This window comes from Sitodiplosis mosellana, unplaced genomic scaffold, assembly GCF_009176505.1.
Source record: "Sitodiplosis mosellana isolate CC-2019 unplaced genomic scaffold, AAFC_SMos_1.0 Smas_scaffold_6170, whole genome shotgun sequence".
Taxonomy (NCBI): Eukaryota; Metazoa; Arthropoda; class Insecta; order Diptera; family Cecidomyiidae; genus Sitodiplosis; species Sitodiplosis mosellana.
This window is the reverse complement of record NW_022601411.1, coordinates 2,695,516-2,718,777: the sequence shown is the minus strand read 5'-3', so window position 1 is coordinate 2,718,777 and position 23,262 is coordinate 2,695,516. Positions and strand designations below refer to the sequence as shown.

The 23,262-nt window shown below is 36.5% G+C and overlaps 5 protein-coding genes across 9 annotated transcripts in view; all 5 read left to right on the top strand.

Moving 5' to 3' along the window:
- The first annotated feature begins 644 nt into the window (after positions 1–644).
- Positions 645–2,363, top strand: LOC129575929 (uncharacterized). The gene is made up of 4 exons (XM_055460169.1): positions 645–674; positions 1,224–1,388; positions 1,486–1,831; positions 1,948–2,363. The coding sequence occupies exons 1-4, from the start codon at positions 645–647 to the stop codon at positions 2,220–2,222; spliced, it is 816 nt and encodes a 271-aa protein (XP_055316144.1). The 3' UTR covers positions 2,223–2,363.
- A 1,261-nt stretch (positions 2,364–3,624) lies between these two features.
- LOC129575944 (phenoloxidase-activating factor 2-like) lies at positions 3,625–6,807 on the top strand. Its single transcript, XM_055460186.1, has 12 exons — positions 3,625–4,193; positions 4,375–4,684; positions 4,761–4,846; positions 5,138–5,325; positions 5,393–5,409; positions 5,481–5,561; positions 5,645–5,924; positions 5,991–6,011; positions 6,090–6,224; positions 6,293–6,322; positions 6,414–6,518; positions 6,611–6,807. Exons 2-12 carry the CDS (start codon positions 4,379–4,381, stop codon positions 6,697–6,699), a joined length of 1,338 nt encoding a protein of 445 aa, XP_055316161.1. The 5' UTR covers positions 3,625–4,193; positions 4,375–4,378; the 3' UTR covers positions 6,700–6,807.
- A 786-nt stretch (positions 6,808–7,593) lies between these two features.
- On the top strand, positions 7,594–10,400 carry LOC129575941 (phenoloxidase-activating factor 2-like). The gene is made up of 12 exons (XM_055460185.1): positions 7,594–7,912; positions 7,998–8,224; positions 8,377–8,462; positions 8,528–8,724; positions 8,806–8,861; positions 8,940–9,200; positions 9,272–9,341; positions 9,438–9,587; positions 9,683–9,712; positions 9,811–9,891; positions 9,979–10,019; positions 10,096–10,400. Exons 2-12 carry the CDS (start codon positions 8,027–8,029, stop codon positions 10,171–10,173), a joined length of 1,248 nt encoding a protein of 415 aa, XP_055316160.1. The 5' UTR covers positions 7,594–7,912; positions 7,998–8,026; the 3' UTR covers positions 10,174–10,400.
- A 1,676-nt stretch (positions 10,401–12,076) lies between these two features.
- LOC129575928 (uncharacterized) lies at positions 12,077–21,580 on the top strand. The gene is made up of 14 exons (XM_055460168.1): positions 12,077–12,262; positions 12,850–12,970; positions 13,140–13,396; positions 13,518–13,794; positions 13,949–14,142; positions 14,229–14,571; positions 14,724–14,812; positions 14,898–15,029; positions 19,672–20,214; positions 20,296–20,426; positions 20,525–20,672; positions 20,765–20,876; positions 21,030–21,208; positions 21,271–21,580. The coding sequence occupies exons 1-14, from the start codon at positions 12,134–12,136 to the stop codon at positions 21,472–21,474; spliced, it is 2,859 nt and encodes a 952-aa protein (XP_055316143.1). The 5' UTR covers positions 12,077–12,133; the 3' UTR covers positions 21,475–21,580.
- Positions 21,581–22,032: 452 nt separating this feature from the next.
- LOC129575940 (phenoloxidase-activating factor 2) overlaps positions 22,033–23,262 on the top strand; it is a 3,653-nt gene continuing 2,423 nt past the window's right edge. The window contains exon 1 of one of the 5 annotated variants that reach the window (XM_055460180.1): positions 22,033–22,162. The gene's annotated coding sequence lies outside the window, so the exon portion shown is untranslated. Of the gene's footprint in view, positions 22,163–22,615; positions 22,782–22,820; positions 22,846–23,100; positions 23,236–23,262 lie in introns of those variants that run through there. The other 4 variants (XM_055460184.1, XM_055460182.1, XM_055460183.1 and 1 more) reach the window with 4 other exon arrangements.

Sequence of the window (23,262 nt, the reverse complement as noted above, 5' to 3'; positions counted from 1 at the left end):
GATTTCTTTTTATGTAAGAGCTTGACGAAATAATTCAAATATTGTTGATCAAAGCAAGTATTGAAGATATCACACTCAATTTCTCGAATTTGTACTCTCTGGATCGATCGTTGATTTTTGGACATTCAAGTTGATCAAGTAACACAACCAAGTACTTTCATGTTACCAAATTTCGTTGATATGTGATGAAACATGATAGGAATGTGACAACAACGAACGACCTCATGAATGTTATCGGTTATCAATATCAGAAAAGGGCCACATTTGGTACCTCATAACCATATATCTCTTTACCTTTTTCTTGTATTTTTGTTCCATTTCATGGCCAATTTCATAAACTATTGCACACAATGCAATATGCAATTATTCAATACCATGCACCAGTTCAAGTGGGGGACCATTAGCTATGGATACATTTTCAATAGTTTTCACTCGCATTTCTCCAAATTTATTGAAAATGAGTATAAATATATTCACAAGGTGAAGGGAAGTCATCAGTTCACTTGCTTGCTTCAGTTAGTAAACATCAAGCATCAGTGCAATTTAAAGAAAAAAAATCACTTTTTATCAAAGAAAAAAAAAACTATAAATATTCAGTGTCACATCACTCAATTTTGGAATACATACACAAAATCATCATCAAAATGCAATTGAAATCAATTTTGATTGTCGTGGTAAATACAAAACATCGATTTATTTATACACTTTGATTGCGAAGAATACAAATTAGTTGCAATTATCAGCCACACACAACTTCCATTCCGAATTCATTCATTGGTAGTGAGATTATTTATGTGATTCGAATGAAGAGCATTTTTGTTGTACTGGATTGAACTTAGTTTTAGACGTTGATCATTAGAGTGTGCAATTTTTCTGACAAGAAGATCATGACAAAGTTAAATAATATCATCAATAGCTTGTGTTCTTTATTATCAGTGATCCCGAGTGTAAAATATTTTTTCGGCTAAAAGTCAGTTGAACAAATTGGAACTAAAATGACTTACTTTCACTAACAGCTCAGTTTAACAGAGGGCTGGCTTAATACAATACTTCTCAACTTCAGTGAAATAAATTCATAATGAATCAGTCACACTTTGCACATGGGGATCCATTCTTGTTTATTTTTGAGCTCTTGCTTTGGAATTTGCCGCACACATAATTAGTGATCTACTCAGGAAAAATACAGAATATTTCAAAAACAAAACGTTTTTGTATGTTTTCAGATCATCGGGGCTATCTACGTTCATGAGACCGAAGCTGTGGCAAAACTCGCTCTTGTCAAGGCCAAAGTTGCCTTGGTCAAAGCACCACATGTCATTGCCAAAGTTTCCGTCGCCAAAGAAGTTTTAGCCAAAAAGAAGATCGCTGCCGCCAAAACTCTTGCTGCTGTAAGTAACAGCATCAATATGCTGCTGACAAATCGTTCCTATTCTCTATTTCTCTCTTTGATTCTCCTATCAAAACGATCTTTACTTCAAATAACAGGTTAAGGCTTCCAAAGTGGCTGCACTTAGTGCTCTTACCGCTCCGTTCCGTGCTGCAAAGAGGACACTCGCATTGAAAGTCGCTGGCGTCAAAGCATTGAAAGCAATCAAAGTGGCCAAAATCGCCAATACCGCTCTCATTCTTAAGAATTTGAAGAAGTCGCCAATCATCTTGCCAGTTCCAGTCGCAGTTCCACTCAAAGCTTTGCCAGTGCCAGTGCCATTCCCTAAACCAGCTTTGCCATCTTTGCCAAACTTCTTTAACATTCCATCTCCATCACTCGGCGACTCATTGGGACCAATCCAAGGAATCATCTCTGGTGCACAAAAGGCCATCAAAACTGCCGGTGAGTATTTACTCCGTTGCATACTTGGTGGCGCTACATTATTTACACCATACCACTAAGCCAATTTCTCAATCATTCATTCTTTCTTTCCAAATCTTCATTGTTCAAATCAACAGGCGCTGGCATTCCATTGCTCTCATCATTCACCCAAGGCTTCGGCAACTCTGAATCCAAGGCACCAAAGGATGTTCCAGCCATCACACCACCACCTGTGTACCGTTTCGTGCCAGAAGTCGGTTTCACCAACTACAACAAAGTCAGCTACCAACCACCGGTTGAAGTTGAAGTACCATCAGTCGTTTACTCAGCGCCAACTCCAATCTATGCACCATCAGTCGTTCCAGTTGCACCAATCCACACCCCAGCCAGTACTTATGGCGTTCCAAACTAAGCATTCAGTTGAATTGATAGTTATCAATTGCATATTGTAATTCCTTCTCGTGTATCTTATTAGGGCAGAAAGTGACGAATAACTCTAACTTAAAAATAATGTTCATCATCAACTTGTTGTTTAAACAATCGTTAGACATTTCGTATAAGTTTCACTCATAATTTATTTTTTTTTTTTTCACAAAACACAAAGATTAAAGTCGTGTGCATTTGCAACACAAACAAATTTTGCTAAATTGGAATCAATAAAAAAAAAACTAAATAAGAAATATGGTTTTTTTTCCCTTTTTTTCCAGAAAAAAAATTCAAGAAAATTTCACATTTTATGATTTTGATAAAAAAAAAAATGATTTCACCGTCTAGCGTTCAAAACAAAAGACTTAAATTCTAGTAATAAGGCGGCTCCACCTAAAACTGTGCATCAAAAGAGTGATTTGTTCGTAGAAAGTTCTGCCCTTTAATTAACTCCTTACGTTAGACGTCTCAAACATAGTTTTCTTGATCGGAATTTCCTTGACTTTAAGTGAATCGAAGATGTGCACTCGTTATTGAATATTGATTAATAGCATGAATATCAATTTATTCTCCGTGCATACAGTAGCGGCCGTCATAATTCAATTGAATTTTTGGTATGGTGATACAACGGTGAAATTCCCAAACGAAAAAAATTGCGAAATTGAAATTGAAGAAAAAAACAGCCAGAGTCTTGTGGTGGACGAGAATTGGCAATAAAATGTGAGTGCATTGTAGATTTTTCGTAAACAATCAAATAAGTTGCTTTCTAAAATGAATCGGTTTCTATTGCGCACAAAAATAAAATCTTTTTCGCAAGTCGCACATTTGAATACGAACTATGTCGAATGTGGTAACGGTTTGACTGTAAGACAGATGGAAATAGCAATCACATCATCGGTTACGTTATAGTGGTAAAATGCGATGTGAAAACCCTATCACTCTGTCTGAGTCGCATCATCCGTCGGTGTATCGTCGTTGCTGTTATTCAATTGTTCACATTCGTCTCTGTTCATCGCATATTGTTCGTGATAGTATCGGCAACGATTTGTGCGCTCTCACTATATATCCCTCCTTGTCTTTCGATTCGCTTGGTGTGTGCGAAATCAAGTACGATTGTCAAGACACCGAAAATATTTATAAAGAAGAAGGAAGAAAAATAAGTCGACGCAATCGAATTATTTGACCACATACACTCTTTGCATACTGACCATTTCTTCTCTTCTTGGTCGGTTTATGAGTGTGTGCAATTTTTGCGATGTTTGTATCGGTATTTTTTTCCCTTGACTTCCTGGTTGAAACCCAATGCTATTTTTTTTTTTCGTTTCTCTGTCGATCGCATTGAACCAACGAAATCAATACTAAACATTTGTTTTCGTCGTAAGTGTGCTGCTGCTGTTTTTTTTTTTTCATTCACAGTTCAAAAATTGACTGTATTTATCCTTGCCACACTTGATTATTTATTCAAATAAGTACGCAACTGTTTGCTGGAAATCGATCACATAACAAATCATTTAGTATTCTACGACGAACGAACGAACGAAAAAAAAAAACTATCGTTTAAAATAGACAGTCCATAATCAGTGTGTTGATCTTAGCAAGACAATATTTTGTTGTTGTTCGTGTTTTCGTTGTCGTTGTTTATAAAAGCGAATCACATAGCAAAAACCGGATTAGAACAAAAATCAGCAGAGAGCTCAATCAATACAAGCAATCGTTTAACATACGCACGCATACACCCAGACACCCAGAAACACACACACACACACATTGTCGCACGCATACAAACATTACAAACGTGACTGTCATTGATTGCTCTCGCTAGCTAGCTCGGTCGCTTCGCTCAAAACGAAGACTCGGATGTGCTGAAGTTACAAAGTGGGTGCGCAAAACATACGGTGCATAAATCGAGTCGATCCGATAACAGATGAATTCATGTTAACACGACGTTTTGAAACAAGTGAGTGTTGTTTTGTGCTTTGGATTTAAAAACATTTTAAATCGTTTTTGGCAAAAACAAAGCGTTTGATCAACGGTTTTGTTAGATAAGAATCGCATTTGATTTGTATCTTGACATTTTTTTTGTATATATTTTGCGTGCGTGCACATACGAATTTTTTTGTTCATTGTTGAATTTCCAGACAAATGGATCGAACATTGAAGTTGTGTCAGCTGTTGGCTGTATTTTATTTACTAGTTTGTAAGACGACAACCGCCGATTCGCCCACCGATGACAAAGATTTAGATGCACTAATTAAAGAGATCTTCCAAAATCCAAATGAACAACCCCAGCCAACTGTAACTCAAACACCGTACACAGTTCCGCCAACAGATACTCGCTATCCAAATCATGAAGATACTAATCATTCATATCCACAGCCACAACCTCAACCTAAACCAGATCCATATCCACAGCCAACACCATTAGTAGACCCAGCAAATGAGCCAAACGTAAGTCGATCTCATTACAAATTATCTTTGCAGTACACCCAATTTCAATCGTTCCTCTCATTTGTTTGCATTCAAGCCATGTTTGGTTGGAGAATGCGTTCCGTATTATCTCTGTGCCAATGGTTCAATTATAACCAGCGGAGAAGGCATTTTAGACGTCAGGTATGTTGGTTTTAGTATTTTTGTTTTGAATATTTGCCATTCTTCCAAATCGTGGGCTTTAGTGCTGTCAAACGAATCATTTGACATAAGAATGTGCATTTGAAAGTCATTAGTGAAGGAGCCATTGTGTTAATGGCAATTTAAAGTCAATAATTAGTGCAATGAACTCCCGAATATAACGCTACAAACTAGTTTCAACAAAACTAAAGCGGACAAATTTATTCAAAGAATAATTATTGTGCATTTTTTTTTTTTCATTTTTAATCCACAATTTCGATGACAACATTTTAGATTTGGCGAAGAAGACAATCCCGATCCAGTGTTTCATCCATGCAAAGGTCTTTTTCAAACATGTTGCTCACTTAAAACTGATACGCCAAATATACCAAAAATCGAGAAAAAAGAGGGTTGTGGCCATCGTAATCACGATGGTGTCGGTTTTCGTATCACGGGACAAAAAGACAACGAAGCACAATACGGTAGGAATGACGTTATTTTTGTTTGCTTTTTGAATTCTTATTTATTGACTCAGTTGTTCATTCGCAGGGGAATTTCCTTGGATGGTATGTTGATTTGTGTATTTTTGTTCGTTCGTTAGAGTGAATTTTTGTTTTTTTTTTCTTCTGCGTAACAGGTGGCGATCATCAAAGAGGAGCCATCGTTGCAGGATGTTTTGAATGTGTATCAATGCGGCGGTTCACTGATTCATCCATCGGTTTGTAAACACTAAAATGGAATAGATTCCGCTTTGTTTCCTATGGATTAATAAAGAACTTCATTGTATCCTCGTAAAAATAGGTCGTTTTGACAGCCGCACATTGCGTGTATGCCAAGAAATTGGGATCATTGAAAATTCGCGCCGGTGAATGGGATACACAGACACGTGATGAGATATTTCCGCATCAAGATCGATTTGTCAGTGAGATGATTATACATGAAGACTACTACAAAGGTGGCCTATTCAACGACATTGCACTGCTGATATTGCAAGAGCCAGTTGAGCTATCGGAAATCATCAATACAGCCTGTCTACCACCACAAGACTATCTTTTCGATGGTTCAAGATGCTTTGCTTCAGGTTAATGAAATATTGCAACTATTTTTTATTACATTTAATTAATTTGTTGATTTGTACCATTTTCAGGTTGGGGAAAAGATCAATGGGGTATGTTTTACTTTTAATTGCAATAAATTTAATCGAAATTTTACTCAATGAAACTCGTTGATTCAATAAACGCAATAGGCAAAGAAGGAAAGTATCAAGTGATATTGAAGAAAGTCGATCTGCCAATCATTCCGCGCATTCCATGTGTCGAACGGCTACGCTCAACTCGATTGGGTCATCACTTCAATTTGCATTCCAGCTTCATTTGCGCAGGTAATGCTATGTCGCTTATTGCCTTCAAATTAAAGCAAATCGATGAAATATTTCTGAATTTTCCACAGGCGGTGAACGTGGCAAAGATACGTGCAAAGGTAAGGAATGAAGAAAAAACTGAACCACGTTTAGCTAGTGGTACAAAGAAAATCAATAAAAAATGGCATTAAAATGTGAAAATTCTTTTAGGCGATGGAGGAAGTCCACTTGTTTGTCCCATTCCAAGTAAGCACGAGCAATACTATCAATCGGGTATCGTGAGCTGGGGGATTGGATGTCTTCAAGCGAATCCAGGTTAACACAACTGACCGTGTTGAGATCAAGCCAATTCTCTTAACCAACTCCCGATCAATTTTTCAATCAATTTTTATTTTCTTCATCCGCAGGTGTTTATGTGAATGTGGCCAAGTTTAGAACATGGATTGATCAACAGTTTCAATACAAATCGCTTGACACAAGCTACTATGAACTTTAACAAGTTTACTTAACAATTAGGAACAATTTTTTTATGTGTGTGTTTGTAGACAACAACAAAAAAAAAACAGAATAAACGAAGAGAATAGTTGTAGAGTGCAGATTTCAACACTTTTTTTCTTCTATTTTGGTGTCAGATTTTTTTGCAGCTGGTCATCATCGCGATAATTGCGTCAATTGCGAAAGTTTAAAAGGTTGATTGCATCGAATGATTAGTACTCAGCATTCGATTGAGAAAGATTTCATCGAAGGGGCTTCGTGCAGATTCAATCACGAAGTGTGCTGTGTGCATCTCGAGCTAAGAATTACCGCAATAATTTGAGACGATGGGAATTTCCATATGCGAAATGCACGCACCGGGATTTTGCTGATTTATCTAAATTGCTTTGAATATTAATCGAACAACGATCCTCGTGTGTACGTCAATCGTAATGAGACCACTGACCAATGATATTATATTGCTCTTCGATGCGTCTGAAGAAAATAAGACATTCACAGCCGAATACCAGTTTTATTGTTTTAACATGAGCAGTGCGCATCACAAGAACGAACAACAACAGAAGCAGCAGCAACAAAATAGACAGGGATAGAAATAAAGTCTATGAATTCTTGTTTGTAAACGATAAGAACACATACACGCAATCAGGTTCATGCGGCGTTGAAATCTTTGCTTGTTTTTGTTTTTTTTTTCTTGTTCGATTCATTATAAGTTTTTTTTTATTAATGTGCGTTTGACCGTGGTATTTGAATACACTGCTACGTTTGACGAGACGTTAAGATTGTGTGAAGCGAAGATGTTACACCGACACAACAAACGAGTCTCTCAACCGAATGTGTTTTATGTCGTGTCTGTTTATTTTTTTGTGTTTTTCCCTTTCTCACGCTCACATACCCACATACAGAGAGCGCGAGTGAGCTCGTACAGCCACCGCATAACATCTCTTGTGAGCTTCGTGCTTTGCTCACAGATTACTATTTTTTTTTTTCATACGGCCCAAACAAAGTCCTGATAAATATAAACATGAAATGATCCAATCGTTTCATTTAATTGAGCACTGCGTGCGCAGATAAGTGGCAAACTTCGCGCACGGCGTTTCTATTTCACACCGTGTCGATTCGATATTCATTGGTAGTGTTTTTTTTTAGTTACGGTTATTGTTGTTGATATCAACAATTTTGAAGAGCGTGAGAGAGAGAAAAGCGGACGGAAAATTGTAGGTGACCATTTTTAATATAACAATTCGTTAATTACTAAATAGATAAAAAAAAGTATTTTTAATCAAAAACACGTTTACACAGGAACTTGTTTAGAAAGAAAAAATCCCAAAATGAGGTTACTATTGTGTTTCACTGTAGCTGCTTTGCTCGGAAGCAATGTTCACTGCTCGGACACCACACTTAATGTGGACGAAATGCTCACTCAAACCACACAAATCACGGAAACCACGGAAGCAGTCACCAGTGGCGGCTGTTCATCCTGTGCTGCCATCGCCGAGGAAACAGCGCTGGAATCGAAATTATCAAACGTATGGGCTTAATATTCAGTCAATGGCTTTTTCTATTCGATAATATGCAAAATGCGAAACAAGCGATTTGTGCATCAGCCGCCAGTCGTTCCCATTGAATTTCAGTATTATTTCCACTTTTCTATAATTTATTTTTCTCGAAATTTGATTAGCCCTGTGAATACGGTGAATGCGTTCCATATTACTTATGTTTGAACGGCAGCATCATCACTAGCGGGGAAGGAATTTTAGATGTCAGGTATATACGTTGTATTTTCCTCTATATTTTTTGATCTTTTCTCTAATCTACTAAATTTTAAACAGATTTGGAGCTGAAGACGACCCAGAACCGGAACGGCATCCATGCTCTGACTTCTTTGACACCTGTTGCACTCTTAAATCCACGGAAATTGTTAAAGAAAAGGTAAAACCACCGATTGAAAAGCATGATAAATGTGGCATTCGCAACATAAAAGGAAGCACATTTACATTGATTGGACGGGAAAACGAGGCACAATTCGGTGAGTTATCAATTTTTTGGTGTTTTGTTCAAAATTTTAAAAAAATTATTCAAACAATTTTTATATTTGCTTGTTTATCAGCTGAGTTTCCATGGGTTTCGGCTGTGATTTACAAAGTACACGACAATGAGGACATTGTAAGGCAACATTTTAAATCTTAGCTATGTATTTATCTCAATTGCTTTATTTTTTTTTTTCGACTCATGATTCGGCAGGTGAATGTGTACAAGTGTGGTGGCTCACTTATTCATCCAAACGTCGTTATGACCGTGGCACATTGCGTTATTGATCTGCCCAATGTGCATGACATTTTGATTAGATCCGGTGAATGGGACACCCAGACGGTCGATGAACCGTATCCCCATCAAGATCGTGCTGTTACCGAAGTTTTAATTCATGAAAACTATCGACGCGGTAGTCATTTCAACGATATTGCTTTATTGATACTCGGCACACCCGTCGAATTGACGGAAAATGTAAATAATTTACACAAAAATTGGACATTTTTACTATTTATATCCTATTGATGAATTAATTTCCTCATCAGGTGAATACTGCTTGTTTGCCGCCGCATGATTATGTCTTTGATCATCAACGATGCCAAGCAACTGGATGGGGTACCTATTTTCTGATCAATTTTTTGAATTTCATGAAAAAAAATTGTTTGTAACCTCAATATACGATTGTAATTTTCCCAATTTTGTTTCCCATAGGCAAAGATAAATTCGGAAAAGATGGATTGTATCAAGTGATTTTGAAGAAAGTTGAGCTTCCAGTTGTCCCACGTGAAGAGTGTCAGACCAAATTGCGTGAAACTCGACTTGGGCGACATTTTATTTTGGATCATAGCTTCATTTGTGCAGGTAAAAGGCCCGATGACTTTGAAAATACAGCGAAAATTCGTTTGATTCAAAACGCATAATTCGCCCTATATAAAATTATTATTGCCTCTTCTCAGGTGGTGAAAAAGGAAAAGATACATGCCAAGGTATGATTCGATTAATTAAAAGAATCGATTTCCATTCATTTCTGATTAAACAATTTAAAAGAACACTTTAAAATGTTGTGTCTTTATAAATCGAATAGGCGATGGTGGATCGCCTCTGAACTGTGAAATCCCAAATAATGAATATGGTCAATACTATGTCACGGGTGAAGTTGCATGGGGTAAAATTAATTTATTTCTTTTAGAAATTGAATTATTTTGTTTTTCAAATTTTCTCATGAATTTTTTTTTTTTCGTTCAATTTTTAGGCATTGGATGCTTTGATCCAGTACCAGGCGTTTATGTTAATGTAAATAATTGACTTTATAATTCGACATTACATATAGTAGTCTATATATATTCTAATGAATTGATTTCTCCATTAGGTTCCAAAATTCCGTCCGTGGGTGGATAAGATATTCGATGAACGAAACTATGACAAAAAATTCTATACGGCAATCTAATTAAGAAGCTACGTTCAACGGAATCAACGGAATCAAAAACACTCTAATTACACTTTTTCGGCCAACAATTTTTCATTTGCATTAAATTTTGGATGAACGACGAATCACATCGTGATAATCTATAGAAATGTATTTTTCGATTGAAAGAAAAGACGCTAAACAGCATAAATGTTAGCATAAGAGACCAAATTAATAAAAAAAAAGACTCTGTTTTAGACAAATGCAAATTTTGGCTTATCCCATTTTTCTTATTCTTACTATATATTAATTGAAATTTTACTAGAAATAGCACAATGACACATACATTTGCCTTCTCAATTTATCTACTGATATTCAAATTGTTTTTTTTTTTTTTGTAGAATTCCAACAAAATTACCGACAAAATATCAGCTTTGACTCAATTCTTCATTGCAATTAAAAAGAAAAAAAGAAGTGATTTTGTAGCACAAAAAATATGTTCAAAATGTAAATTGTTTTCGAAGATTTTTTCTACCTACAAATAAAAATGGAAAATAGAAATCAGAATTGAAATGATGTCCCATAAAAATGAAGTTTGAAATTTAAATGCAACGGTAAACGACATGAAACGGTGAGAAGAAGCCGGTTTTTGTTATGTTCGTCATCTAAAGTGTCCAAATGGGATTTTCAAATCTACTGAACCATATTATTATGGTTTCTATGCTAAATTTCCGACACCGAACACTTGCCAATTGCGAAGAACATTCGGGAATTTTGTCATTTTGTGAATAAACAACCGGTTATGCGACGTATTGTTAAAAGGTTCTAATTGTTTCTTTTCCCAAAGAAATCACAAACAGCGGCAGTCAGATGAGCCCATTTAGACGCACAAAAACCCAGTCAAACCAAGACGTACACATGTTGAGAATATAACGATAGTGGTTTAAACCACTGAGATGTTAAATACATCTCATTAAATTGGGATCCTCCTGTTGAGTTTGGTTTTACTCTCTTAAAAAAATATCTGTCATTCTAAAGTTGATGTAAAAATTAAATTTCCGTGGCGTTCCCCAAATTTACAAATATTCCTCAATGCGTCAAGGTTTATGCGTATAAAAATACCATCAAACCTATCCAAAATCAACGGTGTTCCATGTGAAGGAGAAGAAACAAATTCGAAAAAAAAAATGGGACGAAAACTCGTTAGCCGGATTCGTTCACTGATAAGAATGGTCAAAGTGCGGGGTCATAATCACCAACATAACAAAAGGTATACGAACAAGGAGACGGTATGAAATTTGCAAATGTATCGGTCGAATGAAAAAACAAACAAACATACGAGCAACGGACCGAACGACCACATGAAAATGTCAAGTTTGTGTGCTAAATATGGAATGTGGTCGGTGTGTTCATTACACACAAACTCATCAGTTGCTCTACCACAAATACAATCGAAAATCTGAAATCTGTTTCTCTCTCCTACAGGTATGGTGTGTTGTGTCCGTCTGTCTATACATGTACCAAACGCGTTGTCTGGCGTCGTCTCCAATGATGATTATATATAGTGCTAAGTGGTGCATTTCTTCTCGTTTTATCTCATGCGCTCTCTCACATTACCATACCTAAAGTCAAATTGACTCCTTAGTTGTCGTTATTTGGTCATGTGTTGTGCGCTGTGACGTTTATAGTGTCTGCTCTCAACAATCGATCTCGCTCTGTCGAACGTCAGACAAAATATAAATCCAGTGTCAAGTAATTTTTGACGCGCTCGGTATTGTGTGTATTATTGCAAACGCACGCGCACAATCAAATCATTCATTTGTTAGCTATACACTGGTTTGGATCATCATCGTTTCGGAATTGGTAAATAAAAAAAACAACACTCAATAAATCGAACGAAGTCATTTTTTGTCGCTATTTTTTTTCTTTCAATTTTGGTGAAGTCAAGCGAAGGAGGTGAGCGAATGAGATAGTTTTAAACAGTTTTAGTTGAACACTTTTGATGCGAAGAATATTTAAATCGAGATCAACCATTGTACCGTTTCATTCGTGGTGTTGTGTTGTGGTTTACAATATCAATATAAAAAAAAAATTATTTTCTTCGACACAGAATACAACCAAACGGTGTAAGGTCAAGCAAACGTTTATGATATTTTTTTCTTCTCTTTCTCTCGTCTTTTTCTCGTCCGCAATCTTATGTGTCTGCGTATTTGAAAATAAAAAAAAGAGTAAATACACAAACAAAATAGAACGAAACTGCAGAACGGTTTGGATATCGTGATCCGTGCGTGCTACGCCATTTCAATTGTTTTCGGTGCTAAAATATTCGGAATTTTTAACTCTGTGTGTCGGTCAAGGAAAGAGAAAAGTAAAATACGCGGGTTTTTCCATCTTTTTTTTTTTTCAACCAGAAAGTTGCATAACCAACACTTTAAAGGAAATAACTGTAATAAATTCTCTCTTTTTAACTGAAGCTAACGTCTCTGCTGTCGCAAAAATTCAAACGAATCGTGACAAACATTTCGTATACTTTTTTCTGTATATGTTTTTAGTTTTCTTTTTTTGTGTGTTGTTTGTTCTAAGTTTGGTCGTCTTTGTGACATAACCGGTTTGATGTATTCTATCGAGGCTGCAATTTTTTTTTTCACCTCATTTCGTTTCTTTCCTCATAAAACTTTCATTGAGTTGCTGTGTTTGTTTTAATTTCCTTTAATACAGATTCATCAAACGACTGTGAACATGTGGAATATTCCATTTCTTGTGGTGCTCTGCACATCGTTAGCGTTTGGCCATCCGCAAGGCACGACACCAACGCTTGAAAATAAACAGACATTAGATGGTTTGTAATAATTGCTTTTTATTTCCATTTTGTCGAAGGCTAAGCGTCTCAGATGAGCAAATCACAACATGATAAACAAGAATCAGTTTATATTCTAGTTCATCTAACGTATCTAGCGATGAATTTACTTTTGAATTGTCACCTTTTTTCTCATTCAAACCACTTACAGATTTGATCAACCAAATTTTCACACAAGACAATTCCGGAGTGAGCAATCAAAACAGTAACCAGAATCAAAACGGCAATGGAAACACATATCCACAACAACAAACCACAATTCCGACTCCTGTGATTGTTCAAGGCGGCGGCGGTGGTGGTGTGAATGGAGGCGGTAACGGTAATTATAACAATCAGAACAATCAGCCGTATCAACCAACTCCATCGAATCCCCCGCCATACAATCCAAATTCAAATCCAAACGCAAATGTGAGTAAAAACCAATCACGATTTTCAGAGATAAATATTCACGAATGGAGTCAAATCTGTATTACAAACTCCTTTTCTTTGCTTTATTGATTTGATATTGACTTTGCATTTTTAAAAATAGCCATGCTCGTTTGGCGAATGTGTGCCCTATTATCAGTGCGCCAACGGCACAATCATTACGGACGGTGAAGGTTTGTTAGATATTCGTTTTGGCCAAGAAGAGAATATCGATAGTGAGAAACATCCATGCCCTGGTCTTTTCGAAACCTGCTGCTCATTGCGATCGGAAAAACCAATGATCCCACCTGAAACAAAAGTCAATACCGGCTGCGGTATTCGTAATCAAGACGGCGTTGGTTTTCGTATCACTGGTGACAAAGACAACGAAGCTCAATTCGGTTTGTTGAAATGGCTTTTTCCTTTCTTTCGACATTCAAGTTGAATAGATTCAAATCATTGAATCGATTTCAATTGTTGAATGTTCAAAGTTTTTTTTTTCAACCAAACATCATATTGATTTTAATCAAAATATACCTCTTCTTTGGCTGTTAGGTGAGTTCCCATGGACTGTAGCAATTTTGAAAGAAGAAAAAGCATTGGATGGACAAGTTTTGAACGTTTACGTATGCGGTGGCTCCTTGATCGATGCTGGTGTAGTTCTGACAGCCGCTCATTGTGTTGACAAGAAAGATCCGCAAATTCTGAAGATTCGTGCCGGTGAATGGGACACACAGACAAAAGATGAGGCAAGGCTATTTCTTGATTTTTAAATTACATTTCTTTCGTCCAGAAATTGAAATTTTTTTTCGCTTAAAACAATGGATATTTCCAGATTTTCCCACATCAAGATCGTCAAGTGCGTGACTACGTCATTCATCCCGAGTACTATCGCGGCGGCTTGTACAACGATGTTGCTCTGTTGTTCCTAACGGAACCAGTTGAAATCGCTGAAAATGTCAATATCGCATGTTTGCCAACTCAAAACGACGTATTCGATCATGCTCGCTGTTTTGCTTCCGGTTGGGGCAAAGACTTATTTGGAAAAGAGGGCAAATATCAGGTGATTTTGAAACGCGTCGAATTACCAATTGTACCACGTGCATTATGCGTCCAGAAATTGAGAGAAACTCGTTTGGGCAAACACTTTATATTGCATGAAAGTTTCATTTGTGCCGGTATGATTCTTTTTATCTTTATTCTTAAGATTTTTCATAAATTTTGTGCATTTTTGCACGTTCAACTTAGCATTTTCGATTCTTTTAAATTTTCTCTTCTAAATCTCATCAATCAATAACTTTTAATTACATTTTTTGTGGAACATACATAGGTGGTGAACGCGGTCGTGATACTTGCAAAGGCGATGGTGGATCTCCGCTAGTGTGTCCCGTCCTCAATGCGCCGGGCCGATATGCACAGGTAAGATGATCATCACATTGATGAACTATTGATTGATAATTTTCCATTGAATGAAAAATGATGAGTTACATTTGTATCATTTCAGGCTGGCATCGTTGCGTGGGGAATAGGATGTGGAGATGAAACTCCAGGAGTGTATGTGAATGTGCCAGCTTTCCGATACTGGATCGACGAACAAATGAAGTTAAAACATTACACCAACGTTGGATACAATGTATAGAAACAGAAGCCATTTTTTTTTTCTCTAGTGCAATTGATTAAGTAGATGTCGTGTTACCACCCGCTCGATTATTTTTTTTCTCTCGGCGAAAGACAAACTCATGAATTAATTCAGCCCGCACAGTGCATTTATGCAAATAATGACACCATTGATAATATTTAAAAGAAAGAACTAATAGCTGCAATCATTGCGATGCAAAGCCTCCATCAACGCATACATTGTCCCGAATAATTCAAACCGTAGATATATTCCAAACGGCTTATGACATAAGTAATAGACAATCCCATATGATTAACAACTTTTTTTAAAAAATGAGAACAAAAATAAAACGAGAATATTTGATAAAAGCGATTAGAATAATTATAAAAAAAAGCGATGAATTCATTCAACTTTTTTGATGTCAACTGTGTGCTTGTTTATTCATTTCAATAACGATAATTCAAATTATGGCGTTTCATTTCGAAACAGCACTATCAGCAAATGAGAAGACAAAAACAGAACAAATGACAATTCCGTTGATTAGCACAGTTTTTAGTTCAAGGCTACGTCCTCCTTAATAAGCACAATAAAATATGTATGTAAAATGTTTTTTTGACGAAAAAAAAAATTGGATTGAGTGCATTTGTTTTATTTTTGATCAAATTCATTGTAGCAAAGTAAATGAACAGTCATATATTTTGTTATGATCATCTTCGTTTGATATATTCCATCAACGAAACTATTCGCTTGATTGCAAATCGCGAACATACAAAAACAACAATCGAAAAGCCGTTCGAACAACGCGCTGAGTTGAACGCAGGGTCGGTTAATCTGTTGGGAGGGCATCGCTGTGCGGACAACACAATACTGTTAATAAAAAGTACATGCAAAAAACACAAAACACAAAACAGAAAATTTACGCCGTTTGCGCTACAATTTTGACATTTTATCAACTGGACGATGCTGGTTCGTTATGTTATTTTCGACGGTTCATTGCACATTGTGCAAAGCATGAATCATGCGTGTATTTCCAGTTTAAAAACTTTTCGGTTTTCCCAACGCGAATTATTTCTTGACACTTTTCATCTCGGTCGGCCGCAAAAGTGCAATTGCCTTGAGCGATGACAACAATAACAAGAAACAAATTCGCTCATTTCATGCAAATTTACATATTTCGTGTATCGCACAATTTTGATTCGAAAAATGAATGATAAAGAACCTTTTTTGTGCATTGATTTGGAAATAAATTAGATTTGCCCAGCTAATTTATATGTAAAGTATGAGCATTTATATGTAGATTATATGTTTATTTCAAGTTCATGACCAGTTGACCACTTGGTTCAATATCGCGCACATATGTAACCTTATGACCAATGATGTGCTGAACGTTATGACGAATAATGTGCTAGTGGTGAGTTCTTTTTTTTATCTGTTCAAACGGTGACCAAATGTGGTAGAACCATTTGAAAAAATGCCGTTTAATTGGAGCCTTTCCATTCAAATTGGAGGCTATTTGATCCTCAATGTGATTATAGTTCATTGTATCATACTTTTGTTTGCATTGCTGAGTCAATCTCTCGTGATGGCTGTTTTTCAGCCTCACCGGTTGTTTGCTCCAGTGATCTTGAAATGAATTAACACCCGCTAGTTAAATTGTCATTGTTTTTTTTTTCTCGGAATTTTATTCGCGAGAAATGATTTTTAGCCGGGTTTCTGTATGAAATTCAAGTTAATCAAGCCAATATCAATCTTTTCATGATATAAAAATAAGATGATAAAATGCAAATGACTAAGAGGCATAATCACGACCGGCTATCCAATACATTGAAATTTACTTAGACAACATATCAACTGTAAGTATTTACTTTAATTCATCAGTTTATCATCATCCGATCGCTCTTTCTATCCCAACACTTTCTCGCTCTCTTTCTTTTTCTCTTTTTCACTCTATTTCTATCCCCACCTCTCTCTTGCTCTACTGCTTTCCCTCGCTTACATCAGCAAGAACAATTGTTTAGCCAATGAATATTTTATAATAAAATTTTTATTTGAGCATCACTTGCTGGTAACACAGTGATGTACAAGAGATTGGTAGTGCGAAGCCAATAAATTACACATCGAACAGAGTGACAGCGATTGCACATGTGTATCCTACTCGATGTGTATTCCCTTATATCGTCGTCTATCTGTTGATCTTTGGCTGCGGTTTTGGCCGTCGGTCGTTGTGCTGCGGCTTGCACATAGATTTCAGTTGTATCATTGTGTGGTATTTGTTCGTTCGGCGCGTTTATAAACAGCATCCGAAGGTTTACTGGAATTATTTATTGCTGTGAGTTCTAGCGAAACCAGTTTGAATATGATGCTTTTGCGGTGCATTTTTTCGAGAGTAAATGTCACTTTGAATCAACAAGACGAAAACAAACAAAAAATTAAGCTGCCAATTAATGTCTGAGAGATTAAATATACCAAAGAAAAAAATCTAAACCAAATTCATTGTTGGGCGAATTTTCAGCGAATTCATTGAATGTGCAACGGACATTTTCAAAAATTAGCATCTAAAACGGAATCATTTGAATTTCGATGTTCACTGTCGCGCCAAAGAATGTGATATCAGTGTGTCCGGAATTGAAGGACACTTGAGATGTTTCGAATGAGACAGAATCAACGAATAGCAATTCGCTAAGAGATAACCTGGGAGCCAAATTCGAATAGGCGTTCGAATAGATGACAAAAAAAAAATTGCCATAGAGATGCGTTGATATGAGGAAAACCCACACTTTAATAAACACTCGACAACAACAAAATACATAATCAAATACAAAGCCACGTGTAAACAGACGACGGCAACGAAGTATATTAATTGATTCCACATATGATTTACCAGTTTCTTTGCAATCCAACGACGACAGAAAGAGAAGAAAAAAAAAACTCATATCAAAATGTTCAAGCGCACAAAAGCACCAACAACATTGTAATGGAATAGAGAGACGGACAGAGGCAGACACGACAACTAACGCATTTGCGCATGTATAATGAGACAATATATACGCATAGCTACACACTTGCTCGTTCACTATCTCTTTCTCTCGCTCGGTGTTGCACTCTCAGTGAACTATCCAGTCAGCTCGTTTGTCCGCTCACTCTATCTTTCGGTCGTAGACGACGGTCGCCGAGAAACGAATTATGACAAAAATTATTTGTAAATATCAGGGATTACAGTTGACCATTGTCTTTCCGCCAGGTTAAACGTTTGTGTACGTGTACTGCTGTTTGTGGTCACTTGGCTTTTGTTGTCTCTGACAATTTGAATAATCGAATTGTATTTATTGTAATTAAATAAGTGTGCGTTTGAGTGTGTGTGTGTGTGTCTGTGTCTGTATTGTTGGTTGGTAGTTAGTTGGTTTGCACTTTTTCCGAAACGAACAACGAGCAAATTGCTATCACTCTATTTATACATAAGACAAACCCAGCGGTAATCACTCAAATCGATGACTATATAGATTATAGGTTTGAATAACACAGAAAAAACAGTAAAATTTGAGACAGAATAATGTTGACAATCCTGGCTTGTATACAGCCAATAATCGACACGAAGAGAAATGAAACCGATTCAATTACACTTCGACTTTTCCTGATGTAATCGGAAATTCCATGTGATGCAATTTAAATAACAAATGACACCGAAGAAATGAGATAAACAACGTACAGCACGAACGATGGCGAGCGCATCATACGTAATTCATTTGAAAAGTTCAATTTCATAAAATCAATATTAATGAGATTCAATGAGCGAGTGTTTTAGCGGTAGAGTGTGAAGAGGTGTCAATTTCTGCGGCGCGTTCGCGATCGATGTTTCTGTTATTCACGCACACACACAAACTGTGCACACTCACTCGGAGAGATTGATGTGAATGATTTTTCGTGATGTCAACCGCATACCGCATCCATCGGGGAAGAAACGTGAACGTCAATCAACAGAAAAAACATCAACAAAAGTCACTACACACATCCAACCAATCGAATGTTGAATTTAAGAAAAAAAAGTGCGTTTTACGCGGCGATGAAGAAGTATTTTAAGAAGAAAAAACTCAACGGTTTCGCGGATATGTTTTCTTCATTTAATTGTTGTTGTTGTTGTTGTTGATGATGATGATGATGATGATGGTGGTGTGCGATCGAAATCGATGTGTATGTGACGGTGTTTTTTTATTCGTGTTGTTTCGCAATAAAACAGCCAAACTAGTTTGCTCGTACACCGTTGAACGTTGAATACATAATTTATCGTGTGCCTCTCTGTCGACGTCACATTTATTTTTCACTTTATTAATTCGTTGCACCGTCTGCTTAAATGCCGCAATCTGACTGATTGCCTATTATCCTTTTGACTGATTGCCATGCTGGCCGCTCCTTTTGTTTCGTTTTTTTTTTCTTGACTTCTTACACTTGATTCGAAACCTTTTTTCTGCTTGATTTCTCAAATAAAAACGTACTCATTTGCTAATCTTTTTTTTTGCAGTCTTTTGATTGTTGTCAGCAGGAGATAAAGTACTATTCGCCGTATAGGAAACCACTCTCTGTGGGACGAGTAAAGTAGCCGTTCGTTGCTTGTTTATTGAAAAATTGCCTCAATCAAGTAAACAAAAACAGTAACTGAAAAATGAAGACATATCCTTTAATTGCCATAATAAGTTTGACTGTGATTTATGCTGTGAATGCGACGCCACAACGAAACAGATGGCAGCGGCAACAAAATGAAGATCCAGCTCTTCAAGATGCAATTGACATGGTATTCAATACACCCAACCGTGGGCAGCAGCAACAACAACAACAATCAACGACACAGTCAAGCCGTGGCGTCGGTGTTGTCGTAACACCAGATCCAACTTATGTACCAACCACTGCACCCCAAACGCTCACGGTGAACGAACAAAATTGCACCTGTGTACCGTACCATTTGTGCGATCCAATTACAAATACAGTGAGAGAAAATCAATCAAACAATGATGAAGTGACTGGCTTTGGTCTAATTGACATTCGCTTTGATCCTCTCGATTGTGTGGATGTGTTGGACGTTTGCTGTGTTGGCGGTGCACAACGAGAAGAATCCATCGTGCCAAAACCAAATGAAAATGTTCCAACTCAAGAGGCAGGATGTGGCGTTCGTAATGTTGGCGGTCTCGATTTTGAATTAGCCGGCGCATTTGTAAGTTGAACAGAGCGATTTGAAAAAAAAAAAATTTTGTCGGTTTTTCTTAAAATTGCATCTTTGTTTATTTGTTTCAAGGATAATGAGGCTGGATTTGGGGAGTTCCCATGGACTGTATGTATAATTTTAATTGAAGAAGACACATGCATTTGCGGTGGATCGTTGATTCATCCAAAAGCAGTTTTAACTGGATTCCACTGTGTGAAAGAGTGAGTGTGCTACAACTAATCAATTACAGACAAATACCGCAATGACAATTTAATTCAATCTCCCATTTCTCTCTTCTTCTTCTTCTTCTTCTTCGTAGCTACGTGTTGAAAGCAAGAGATTTGAAGATTCGAGCCGGTGAATGGGACACACAGACAACGAAAGAACGTTTACCATATCAAGAGCGTATTGTTTCAAGAATTTTCGGTCATCCAAATTATAATGAACGCTCATTGGCCAATGATATTGTAAGTCATCGTGTGAAGAAGATGGATCGTTAATAATCTGAAAAAATTTATTCACTTTTGATTGATTTGATATTTTTCTATGTTTTATTAAGGCTATCATTGAATTGGAAGATCCATTCCAAATGGATCGTCACATAAGTACAGTGTGTTTGCCACCGCCTGGCTTTGTACCCAATCAAAAAGATTGCTTCGCCTCTGGATGGGGTATGTATTAAATATAAATCCGCTTAATTCATTTATTGAAATTAGTGATTCAATTAGATGGAAATTGTGCCAAATTTTCCAGTTGATTGAACTAGAACTCATGCCAATTATTCAGTTCAATAATTTTTTTCAACAATATTTCAATGTTTTCAGGCAAAGATAATTTCGGACAAGCGGGAAGATATAGTGTAATCATGAAGAAAGTGCCACTTGACATCGTTGATCGAAATCAATGTGAACGAGCTTTACAAGTAGAACGTTTGGGTGATAAATTCCGTTTGGACGGTTCATTCATTTGCGCTGGTGGTGTTGAGGGAGTCGACACATGTCAGGTAAATAGAAGAGTTGATTCATTTCAATAATCGAGACATTAATGCCATTCAATTCGAAATAGGGAGATGGAGGAGCACCTTTAGTGTGCCCCATCGGACGACCAAGTGACAATCGATTCGCTCAGAATGGTATCGTAGCATGGGGACTCGGCTGTAAAAAACCAATTCCCGCCGTATATGCAAATGTGGCACAGGCTCGTGACTGGATCGATGGCCAAGTTCGATTCATTGGATTAGATACCAACTATTATACGTTTAGAAGTTAAAAAAAAAATTGTTGATCTATTCATTCTTTTTTCATTCATATTTTGGGTTGTGAAATTCAAAAATTCTTTGACAATTAAAAATATTCTTCGCTTTTTATGAATAAAACGAGTTTTATTTTGCGAGCATGAAGCTATTTAAAGTTGCCGCAAATAAGATTATTTAAATGTGCCGAATCTTCAATGAATTGATGTAGATATGCATTTCTAAAGTCTTCAAAATCAAACTGTAACATTTACTCAAGGTAAACAAGTTGATTGGGATTTCCAACTTATAAATCATCCTTAAAAGTTCGCAAATCGCGAAATGCGATTGATCAGTGGTCATAAACAAGTAAGTATTGACAACAGGTTTGATAGATTTTTTTAAAGAACATTTCGTGGAAATTCTTATCCTTGGCCTTTCGAATTTAGTTGAACCTTCAAAAATACCAAAATTGACTTTCCTATGTAGATCAAGTCTACCAATACAATCCGATTATTTTATCTGTGATATTATCAACTAATACATTGAGCGAAACATATGTGACGACACACGTTTAGCCACACTCTCAGCTCGTTCTCTCGCTCACTTTCGCACTGACCCTGTGAAACGAATAGTGATAAAAAATATTTGAAAACATCAGGAATAACAGTTGACCATTGTCTCTCCACCAGGTTGAACGTTTTGTGTGTTTTACTCACTTATGCGGTATGTGAACTGTTGCTTGTGGTAACTTTGACTTTATTTTCTGCCAATTGGAATTTATCGAATTTGTTGTAATTAAATAGTCTGTGCGTGTTGTTGATCGGTAGTTCGTTTGAGCTAAAAATATCGATTTCTATTCATGTACAATGAAAACCCAGCGGCAATCACTCAAATGACTATAATTCAATAATGAAAATAAGCATATATTTTTATTTCAAAAAACTAAAATCAAATGGAGCAAAATTTGGACCCAGTCATTTACAATTTGAAGAAAAATATAAACATTTTCAAGTACTTTTCCAACAGTGGAATGCTTCGTATACTGATATACATTTGGTTGGAACTCGGTTGACCGAAGCGCCATCTAAAGAACCGATGGCGAGTTCGTGATGTCTGTATGTTATACTTCAGTATGACGTTTGACAAAACGGAGAGTTTACTTGATTGTATTGTCATTAGCCTTAGATTATCTAGGTGGTGTTTGCGCTCAATATCAGTTGTCAAATTCAAAGTGAATAGGAGAGTTGTACTTTTCACCTATTGATGTAATCGGAAATTCCATGTGATGCAATAAATGATAAAGAAAATAAACAGAAGCGAATGCGCTCGTGTCATTTGGAAGGTTCAATTTTTTTTTTGTCGCTTGTTATCAGCTTACATATAGAGATGGATGTGAATAATTTTTGGTAATGTCAACCACATACGTCAAGAGAAAAACAAGATTGTCACAAACAACCAACAAATCATAGACGAATCCAAAAATTATTTTTAAACAACAAATACGACTAGCTCTAGTAGAGATAGTATTTTTTTTCCATTTTTCAGATATTTTGTCTTCATGTTGCTAATGTGTGGTGTCGTTAACGGTGTGTTAGACATCAAAATAGATGTGTATGTGATGGCTTATGTCTGTTTCACAATAAAACAGCCAAACTTGTTTCATCGTACACACTTGAATGCTGAATACATAATTTTTATTGTGTGTATCAAGTTCACATTCAGTTTTTTGTTCAAATTCATTACTCTGGTCTACTCAAATGGAGCCACCCAATTGTGAACGTCCTTTTTCACTAATTGTCACTCTGATCGTTCCCTTTTTGTCG

What these genes read in the sequence shown, in the direction of transcription:
- LOC129575929 (XM_055460169.1), top strand. Translation starts at nt 645, where the DNA reads ATGCAATTGAAATCAATTTTGATTGTCGTG. An exon ending in CCGCCAAAACTCTTGCTGCT is followed by an intron (nt 1,389 to 1,485) that starts GTAAGTAACAGC and finishes TTCAAATAACAG; the next exon opens with GTTAAGGCTTCCAAAGTGGC. An exon ending in AAAGGCCATCAAAACTGCCG is followed by an intron (nt 1,832 to 1,947) that starts GTGAGTATTTAC and finishes TCAAATCAACAG; the next exon opens with GCGCTGGCATTCCATTGCTC.
- LOC129575944 (XM_055460186.1), top strand. Translation starts at nt 4,379, where the DNA reads ATGGATCGAACATTGAAGTTGTGTCAGCTGTTGGCTGTATTTTATTTA. An exon ending in TTGGGGAAAAGATCAATGGG is followed by an intron (nt 6,012 to 6,089) that starts GTATGTTTTACT and finishes TAAACGCAATAG; the next exon opens with GCAAAGAAGGAAAGTATCAA. An exon ending in TGGCAAAGATACGTGCAAAG is followed by an intron (nt 6,323 to 6,413) that starts GTAAGGAATGAA and finishes AAATTCTTTTAG; the next exon opens with GCGATGGAGGAAGTCCACTT.
- LOC129575941 (XM_055460185.1), top strand. Translation starts at nt 8,027, where the DNA reads ATGAGGTTACTATTGTGTTTCACTGTAGCTGCTTTGCTCGGAAGCAAT. An exon ending in GAAGGAATTTTAGATGTCAG is followed by an intron (nt 8,463 to 8,527) that starts GTATATACGTTG and finishes AATTTTAAACAG; the next exon opens with ATTTGGAGCTGAAGACGACC. An exon ending in GGAAAACGAGGCACAATTCG is followed by an intron (nt 8,725 to 8,805) that starts GTGAGTTATCAA and finishes CTTGTTTATCAG; the next exon opens with CTGAGTTTCCATGGGTTTCG.
- LOC129575928 (XM_055460168.1), top strand. Translation starts at nt 12,134, where the DNA reads ATGCGAAGAATATTTAAATCGAGATCAACCATTGTACCGTTTCATTCG. An exon ending in ATACAACCAAACGGTGTAAG is followed by an intron (nt 12,263 to 12,849) that starts GTCAAGCAAACG and finishes CCTTTAATACAG; the next exon opens with ATTCATCAAACGACTGTGAA. An exon ending in CGCCGGGCCGATATGCACAG is followed by an intron (nt 14,813 to 14,897) that starts GTAAGATGATCA and finishes GTATCATTTCAG; the next exon opens with GCTGGCATCGTTGCGTGGGG.